Below are 9,230 nucleotides of genomic sequence, written 5' to 3'. Positions count from 1 at the left end.
GGGTGATGTTTATACATATTTGCCAGACACAGTAGCTTTGCTAGTATTGTAGCCCTCTACTGTCAGATAACCATCCAAGTTACTTATTGTCTCCACAGTTTTCTTCTCTACTATAATAGGAGATACTAGATCACCTTTTCCATTATCCCTGTGCAGAAACAATCACCATCCCTTGTTTTTTCCTTCTTGTGGATTTGAATATGCTGAAGTGCACCTGTGCAGGAACTACACATTGAGGTCACCCACTATTGATTTTGTCCCAAACGTATCTACATACTTCAACTTTCCTTCTCTTCCTGTAACCAGGGCTGAAGTAGTTCAGCAGCTGGAGAGTCTGCTGTAGTTAGTTCTGGGTGGAGGACTAAGTGGTTTGTCATCAGTGAGAAACCCTCCATTTGGAGGATAAGCTTTTTAATTATGTTGAGAGAGGGGCTGACAAATTAGTTATTTGGAAGAGAGGTTGTCACATGAACCGGTAGAGGGGCGGGGGAGGAAGAAGAGAGAAAGAGGCAGGATTAGAAGGAAGAAATAAGGATAGAGCCTTAGCCACAAGGTGCAGACCACTATTGCCTTTACAAGTCTAGATTTGGGCCCTCTGAAGTGGACTTTCAGGTAGAAGATTTGAAATGTGTTGCAAGCAGAGGAAAGGCTTCCCCTCCCTGGTGCCCAGACCATGGGAATCACTCTATATTGCCTCTACCCAATTCCTTGTCTTAACATCCAAAATAGCCAGTTCAGTCTACTGGATGAATCCTATCTTTTCTTCCTGTTTGTTCCAGGACAAGTGATAACCAAGTGGTCCAAAATCCCATTGCATACACCGAAATCACCACACAGATTCTAGATGAGGAAGTTTTATTGTCAGCACTTACTCAATAAATCTTTTGATTTGGGAATGGAAAGGCCCATATATTCAATTGCACTTTGCAGCTGTCAGTGCAGACTTCAGCTGCTGTGCTCCAGGGTGAGCTTGTCAAACAGGTACTCTCCCATGCCATTCTGGGGTACTCCCAGGCGCTTCAGGTTGGTGACATGGTCTCCCAGCTGCTTGATGGCCTTCACCTGCTCTTCCAGGTAGTCAGTCTCCAGGAAGTCACAAAACTTCAGAAAGAAGAAACCAGAGAGACTAAGCCTTCCTACTAAGTACATAGGAACTAGAGTTCTGACTACCTGACATTTAGTCTCACAGATCTTAGCTTACCAACTGTACACATTATGCACAAGCAGGTAGAATGAGTGAACTGGAGGATCCTGGAACTAGGAAGAAAGGTTTCTCTTCCTTAAATTTTGAAGCATAAAAGAGTGCAACACCTCAATGGCAGTTTACATGGAATCAGATCCCCTAAATCCACCTCAAGTCATCATTAAACAATCCATGCAATGGAGAAGTATTAGAGAGGATTTCATACTGGTGACAGTCTTTGAATTCAACCAGGAACATTCTGTATAGTGTAGGCAGGAAATATCCCAGAGTGGATGCCACTCATTTATTGCACAGCAGTAGGTTAAGAGCACTGTAAAGGACATGGGTACAGACATATTTAGAAATAGTGTCATGTTTTGCACCTCATTTAAGTTCTACATTCAATGCAGTAGAAAACCAGCAGAAAGGTGAATTTTACATGTTTGCCCCCTCAGTTTAGGGCTTTCCATTAGCAAGCCATTGGCTTTTTCAGGAGGGCTCCTCTCCTGTTATTCCTGTCCTGCTAGGTCCAGGAATCCCTTGGGCCACTTTCACTCTAATGAGGCACAACTGTGACCGTGAGAGAACATGTTGCAGTAGCTAGAGCCTATCCATGAGAATTGTAGCCATTGATATTTTGCTGCTGAATTCAGAAGGGACTTCTTTCAGGAGGCTGACTGATGTAAGGGGGAGAGTGGGCAGAAAACACTGCTACATATAGGTGCATGAACTAGGCCCTCACTTTGAAAGGGTGGCTTTAGCCCCTATCTGCTACAGGTATATCCCCATATTAATTCCCACCCCAATTAGTGCTCCTCTGTGGTCTCAAAGGATTGAGGAAAAATAGCTTCTGTAGTGATGGAAGCCATTTTAGAAGTGGCATGGAAAGTGAAGGAAGAAAACTGGGGAACTTAAACACCTCATTCTGTCACACTGTGTGGCCAGAAAGGGAGAGAAGACAAAAATGTTTGAAATAGAGTGGTTCATAAGCTGAAAAAGATAAGATTTGACAACTTCAAAACTAATAGTTGTAACTTTCCAGGAGAAAAAAAAAAAAAAAAAAAAAAGTGTTCCTTTACCAACATGCTGTTTTTTCCAAAACAGGAATTTATTTTTTTTTTAAATCTGAGTTTTCAGAATGGGAGTTAATGGACTTTGCCAACTACAACCTCCATTCCTCCTGCCAACTTATACTCACATGAGGATCATTCTGCTCTGTAGCCACTTTATGCAGATCCAGCAGGGCCTGGTTCAAGGTCTTCTCCAGCTGCAGAGCATGCTGCAAGACCTCCAGGCTGTTTCCCCACTCATCCTGCTCTGGCTTCTGTGAAATAGCCACCAAGAAGGTTAGTCACAACCCATACCTGCTCTAGCTCTACTAATGTCTAGGCCTCAGTGGGGAAATCTGTCCTGCTGCTCTTCACTCTATTTTCTAGTATTGTTATGGCCAATATGCCAGTAGTCCCTTTGCAATGTAGGTCATTAATCCCTTTGCTACTAGTAGTCTCTACCAACACCAATACTACAATTCTGGAAGAGGCATATTTTATGTGATTTCAAGACATTTACAGCTAATTGAGTTAGCCTACCAGGACAGGTTAATACTAAGCAACAGCTCTCCAAGCTCATTCCCTCACTATGCCTCTCATGCCTATGTCTAGATAGAAGAGGCATCACAAGCATTCTAGTCCCCTGTCCATAGGGTACACCCTGCATAGTAAGCCCATCACCTAGCTGACTTGATAGTGTGTCCATCTATTGGAATTTGTTACACAAAGCAGAAATGTATGATCCCAAGCAGAATTTGAACCCTTTCCGTACAATACATCAGCTTTGATTCCAGTAGTCCTCCCTAGAGGATCTTATGGATCAGATACTACACTGAAGTGACTGTGTTCCCCATCCCCTCACCTCTAGGTCCTGCAGGACAATGCGTCCCCCTCGCTTGTTCTGGTATTGCAGGAACTTCTCTGCATGCTCCCTGTGCTCATGGGACTGCTCCATGAGGAACTGAGCCATATGCCTCAGGGCCACATCATCACGGTCAAAGTAGCAAGACTGGGAAGAAGTACAAGATAGACACATCCAGCCAGGCATTGAGATATTAAAGATCTTTGCTAGTGCAGAACTCAGTCCATACGGGCTTTAAATACCACATATAGGTATAATCCAATAGCAGTACTACAGGGTTAACAGAGTTTTAGTCCCACCTCTGAAACAGTCTCAGATTTCCTTAGTACTCTTGTACAACTCCATCTCTGCAAAAGCATTTACCCAGGTGAAATACTACAATCTTTGAGTAAGCATTTATATTTCTATTACAAAGAAGCCTCAGCTACTTCAAAAAAGTTTTACAAGAGTTTGTTATACCATTTAGAGTAATAGGGTCTTATTTTCTGTTTTCCATTTCAGCTAAGAACACCTCTGACTCACCATAGACATGAAGACATAGCTAGCACGCAGCTCCAAATTCACAACACAGTTGATAGCAGCCTCACACTCCCGGTGGAAGTTCTGGCGCACCTGAGACTCCATTACAGCACTTCACAGAAGAAAGGATAACAAGCACTCACCAAGCCCTATCCACACACTGCCAGAACAAACCACCCCAGAGAAGACATGGAAAGTGTTTTTCTCACAGCTGGTTTTAATATTGTCTGGAGCATGGTGTGGGTGTGATGGGTAGCTTCTGCCATCCAACGGAAATCCCTTCCGCCTCAAGGAACCAATCAGCAATGTATTACCACAGCATGACTCAGCAACTGGGCATCTGCTGCTCTGAAACAAGGTAGAGTTGCTGAGCTTTGTGGATGTTTTCCTCCACTAGCATGGTCTTTTGGGGCACTGAAATAATCTCTAGGTTCCCATTTCAGGACCTGACTGTTACTGGAACCAGAACACTCCTGCATAGAAGTGAATAGGAAATTAAAATGAGAGCAGATCCTCTGGAGCCTTCTTGCATAGAAAATTAAAGATAAGGGTATTAGCCTCTCTGTTCTGTATTGATGGGTGTAGACAAACTCTGGCTGTAATAACTCCATTGTGATTTCCTAACATCTATCTTTAGGGTCACTCTGTTCATTGTTAGAAGAGACAAAACAAGCATTTGATCATGAAACCAATGGATACATAATACCATTTAGGTTTTATTAATAAATAATGGCTTATGTCTGTTGCAGAGCCAGTATGGTTCTTACTAGTCCCTGAATTCACTACCAAATACCAGTAATTCATGCCTATGTGATGCATCTTGCAGCAGATGAAGTCTGTGTCCAGCAACAGAGAGAGAATGGATGGTTATGTGCCTGAGTGACAAGGCCAAGCAACAGCAGCATTTATTTATCCATAGCTGTAGGAATGCATGTTGCCTTACAGAAAAATGAAAGACCAGCCCCATGTCTTCAGAGTTTATGTGCTAGGGCCCTCATTCTGCAGACACAATGATGTCTGCAGAACTACTTGGTTGCTTAACCTTAAACACCCTCACTCATGGAAATCTGTGGCAAATCTGGGAATTAACCCAGAACTTTTGAGTTCTATTCAAATGCTGGACACACACAAACCATCCTTCCTCTGTTGCCTAAAACATAGAAGGACAGCTTACCCAAGTGCTGCAATTCCCAGCAGCCAGACAAAATGAGGGGCAAGTGCTATAGAAGAAAGAGATTCATGAAAATTTAGAATGGGCAATAAGATTAATGATGTTCTGCACCACTTTTTGTTACTCAGCAGCGACAACCAGCCTCTTGGTGCCAATGTAGCTCTCCTACTGGATAGCTAGAAGCCACTTGCCTTGTTTCTTTATCACAAGGAGGAAAGAGAAGGTAGACATTGCCTATTTGTGAAAAATTGAGTAATTCTGTGTTCTATAAGGTCAAAGTTACTCCTTTGTCAGACCAAAGAGAATGTCCTTTGTTGTGTTTGCAACGTGTCTTATGGAACTACATGTGACATTGTGCTGTCTATATGGTTTTATAAAAATTTAATGATAAATGAATATAATGTAACAGAAATATGCTTCATGCTAAAGGTCTCTTGTAAGGTATAATTACAAAGCTTATAATCTACTAAGTGTAATCATCCTATTTGTATAAATGTACATTCCTGTATCTGAAACTAGAAATATGAAATAAAACTCTGAGGGCCTATTGTAATTATGCAAAGTGTGGGCCATTAATGGTGGTTTGGAATCTTGATGACTCCCATTAACTAGGACCATTGTCTGCAAATGGCTGTGTTTTACCTGTAAGTCTTCCTGTATACTGGCAAGTGGGTAATTAAGTCTTGAAGTGACATGTGATCATGTCACCTGAACTGGAATCCATTTTTAACCTGGTGCCTTTCCATTGAGAAGGAGGGGGTGGGAACTCAGAGAGGGGCAAAAGGATTCCCATCTTGTGCAAAAGATATATAAAGGAGTGGAAGAGAACAAGAGAGAAAAGCCATCATGAAGAATCTCCTAGCTACCATCTAAGCTGGGACAAGAGCTGACCCAGGGGAAAGAATTGTGCCCAGGCCTGGAAGGTGTCCAGTCTGAGAAAAAACTTACTGAAATGTCTCTGAAGGTGAGATTATCTGTAGTCAGTTTGATTAGACATAGATTTGCTTGTTTTATTTAATTTTGCTTGGTGACTTACTTTGTTTTGTCTGTTACTACTTGGAACCACTTAAATCATACTTTCTGTAATTTAATAAAATCACTTTTTACTTATTAACTCAGAGTATGTATTAATATCTGGGAGAGCAAACACCTGTGCATATCTCTCTATCAGTGTTATAGAGGGCAAACAATTTATGAGTTTACCCTGCATAAGCTTTGTACAGGGTAAAACAAATGTATTTGGGTTTAGACCGCATTGGGAGTTGAGCATCTGAGTGCTAAAGACAAGCACACTTCTGTGAGCTGTTTTCAGGTAAACCTGCAGCTTTGGGGCAAGTAATGCAGACCCTGGATCTGAGCTGGAGCAGACAGGAGCATCTGGCTCAGCAAGACAGGGTGCTGGAGTCCTAAGCTGGCAGGGAAAACAGGAGCAGAGGTAGTCTGGGCACATCAGGTGGCAGCTCCCAGGGGGTTTCTGTGATCCAACCCGTCACACTACCCTCTAGAGCTGTAGCTGAAATCTACTATTATCTCCAAGCATCATAACAAACATAGCAAGTTCCCATCAGTCAATGAGAAGGCTTGTTCCTAATTATTGATGTTCAGATGGATACTACTATTTACATGTGCAGACTGTGACTTGTCTTCATCTTACCCCCAGCAGCACTCACACTAGCGTTTAATGTTGGAAGGCAGTCAGTCTGTTTACAAGCAAGGAAAATATGTGCCACTATCTAAAGTGCACAGCAATGCATATTATGGGGGAGTAAGGTGAGTTATAGAGCACACCTAATTGTTACATGCTAACTGCCCCCACTTGGACAGTACTGGAGTGAATAAAAGGTACTTAGTTCATATTAACTATCCTCTTTCAAATAGGACTATATTCATATCAGTTAGGTACCTTTTAAGTCACACTGGCAGCATCCACACAGGGCAGTTAGTGCTCAACACGTTGGAGTGTTCTGAAATTCACACACTGCATCCTGCACACTGCTGTGCATTTTACACAAGTCCTGATGCTCGTTCAAGTAGAACCACAACAGCTAGAGCTGGGACACATTTTCCTTAGTATCCCACCCCTGAGCAGGCAGAACCAGATAGCCTGCTACCCAAACATTGTCTGGGCAGGGGTCTAAAAAATGCTGGAAGAACAACTTTGGCTAACTTCTGAAAGTCACTATGCCAAGAAACATTTCCAGGGCTAATCGTTATCTCATCTTTGTACAAGTTGTCATAAACAGATAGCTAAGGGTTAATGTCTCTTTCACCTGAAACACCTGACCAGAGAACCAATCAGGAAACCGGATTTTTTCAACCTTGGGTGGAGGGAAGTGTGTCTCTGAGTCTTTTGTCTGTCTGCCTGCTTCTCTGAGCTTTGGAGAAGTACTTTCTACTTTCTAGTCTTCTGTTTCTAAGAGTAAGGACAAAGAGATCAGATAGTAAGTTATATGGTTTCTTTTCTTTGGTATTTGCATGAATATAAGTGCTGGAATGCTTTGATTTGTATTCTTTTTGAATAAGGCTGTTTATTCAATATTCTTTTAAGCAATTGACCCTGTGTTGTATCATCTTAATACAGAGAGAACATTTGTATTTTTTCTTTCTTTTTTATATAAAGTTTTCTTTTAAGACCTGTTGGAGTTTTTCTTTACTTCAGGGAAATTAAGTCTGTACTCACCAGGGAATTGGTGGAAGGAAGAAATCAAGGGGAGAGCTGTGTGTTGGATTGCTAGCCTGATTTGGCATTTCCTCTGGGTGAAGAGGAAAGTGCTTTTGTTCCAGGATTGGGAACGGAGAGGGGGAATCACTCTGCGTAGTTTCACAGAGCTTGTGTCTGGGTATCTCTCCAGGAGCATCTGGAGGGGGGAAGGGAAAAAGGATTATTTCCCTTTGTTGTGAGACTCAAGGGATTTGGGTCTTGGGTCCCCAGGGAAGGTTTTTCAGTGGGACCAGAGTGCCCCAAAACACTCTAATTTTTTGGGTGGTGGCAGCAGTACCAGGTCCAAGCTGGTAACTAAGCTTGGAGGTTTTCATGCTAACCCCCAAATTTTGGACGCTAAGGTCCAGAATCTGGGAATAAGGTTATGATACAAGTAAGTAAACCTTGTTGTCAAGATAGGGACAAGAAAGTGTAGATCACATTGTCTGATCTGTCACTTTGTGCAAATCAGAAGTATGAGATACCTATGGATGTTTCCTTCAGCGTTAGTCCCTCTGCCACACTGCAGCTACAGTGAGCTTTGAGACACCAGACATAACTGCTTAAAGAGCACACATCGCCCCAATTTTTTATGTGGAACAGGAGCAGATTAGTTGAGTCATTCTGGTTTCATTCCTGAAGAGCTAAGTAGAGTCAATGATTACAGTATGGGGAGAAACTGCTTATATTGATTATCTGTTAAAAAGACCAAAGGGCCTAGCCAGAAGAGGTACTGGTCATTCGACTCTGAGGTCACACATTCTGTTCAGGCCAATCTTCTCCTGTTACAAAGGGTACAGTGGGTCATATCCCACTGTGTTAGCCTGTGGCACAACCTAATGCTGATAGCTCATAATGAGCCAAGAGGTTGAAGCATCACTAGGTAAACAACAGAGGCTTAACAGTCATTCCATTGTCTCAGGTGTAGTCATGTCAGCCCTATCCTCTGTTTGGAAAGTTCAGGACACTTAACAGCCACTCTGCTTCCCACAATGTTTACTTCAACCTTGCCACAGGCCAGGCATTGCCATTATTAGTCTCCAGTGCTCAGCATTACTCAGATATATTCCCAACACATGCCCCTTGCATCCTTCTCATGCAGAAGCTAGACTGATGCAGTATGTTAACAGTGGAAGCTAGTTCATCTCTGAGAAGCAAGATTTATTTTTTGATGGTAGAGAGATAAGTCTGTCTTACATTTATCTTATTATGAGATCATCTAGCAACAGCTAAATACTGTCAAAGATAATGGACTCCTAACCTAAGTTCAGGCCTCTCTTGTTCTTTTAATTAACAAATACATAAGAATCTGTCTCTGCAGCCAAAGCTGACAAAAATTGTTTTCACAGATCTTCTGTCCTTTCCCAGAGTCCTACTACTTTGATCGTGCTGACATAGCCCTGAGGCACAGGGCCCAGTTCTTGAAGGAGCAGTTTCCTTCATAAGGACAGGGAGCCAGCAGGGAGGTTCCTGAAATATCAGAACAAGCAAGGGAAGCAGACGGGTGCAACGTCAAGGTTCTGTTGCCTTTAATCCTTAGCTTCCTTTTCTGATTCTGTAATCACATGCAGGAGCATTCAGATTAAGAGTTAAGTGCACTGTTACAGGGTAAATCAAGCCACTTGGAGAATTTAAGACTTCGGGCTGGTTTTAAGTGAAGTATTCAGAGTAATGGTAGGAATTCTAAAAGAGGGTGGGGGGAAAATCCATACACTACACTCAACACTCAACAATTAGATAGGTCT

At 42.3% G+C, this 9,230-nt stretch overlaps 1 protein-coding gene across 1 annotated transcript; it reads right to left on the bottom strand.

Moving 5' to 3' along the window:
* Positions 1-945: 945 nt before the first annotated feature.
* LOC115660366 (ferritin heavy chain A-like) lies at positions 946-3,718 on the bottom strand. The gene is made up of 4 exons (XM_030581712.1): positions 3,617-3,718; positions 3,095-3,241; positions 2,382-2,507; positions 946-1,101 (listed from the first exon to the last, which is right to left on the bottom strand). The coding sequence occupies exons 1-4, from the start codon at positions 3,716-3,718 to the stop codon at positions 946-948; spliced, it is 531 nt and encodes a 176-aa protein (XP_030437572.1).
* Between the last annotated feature and the right edge of the window lie 5,512 nt (positions 3,719-9,230).

This window comes from Gopherus evgoodei, chromosome 12 (genome assembly GCF_007399415.2).
Source record: "Gopherus evgoodei ecotype Sinaloan lineage chromosome 12, rGopEvg1_v1.p, whole genome shotgun sequence".
NCBI lineage: Eukaryota > Metazoa > Chordata > Testudines > Testudinidae > Gopherus > Gopherus evgoodei.
Note: the sequence above shows the minus strand (reverse complement) of the source record. Positions and strands in the feature narration are given on the sequence as shown.

What these genes read in the sequence shown, in the direction of transcription:
- LOC115660366 (XM_030581712.1), bottom strand. Translation starts at nt 3,718, where the DNA reads ATGGAGTCTCAGGTGCGCCAGAACTTCCACCGGGAGTGTGAGGCTGCT. An exon ending in GCTATGTCTTCATGTCTATG is followed by an intron (nt 3,242 to 3,616) that starts GTGAGTCAGAGG and finishes ACTTCTTCCCAG; the next exon opens with TCTTGCTACTTTGACCGTGA. An exon ending in TTGTCCTGCAGGACCTAGAG is followed by an intron (nt 2,508 to 3,094) that starts GTGAGGGGATGG and finishes GCTATTTCACAG; the next exon opens with AAGCCAGAGCAGGATGAGTG.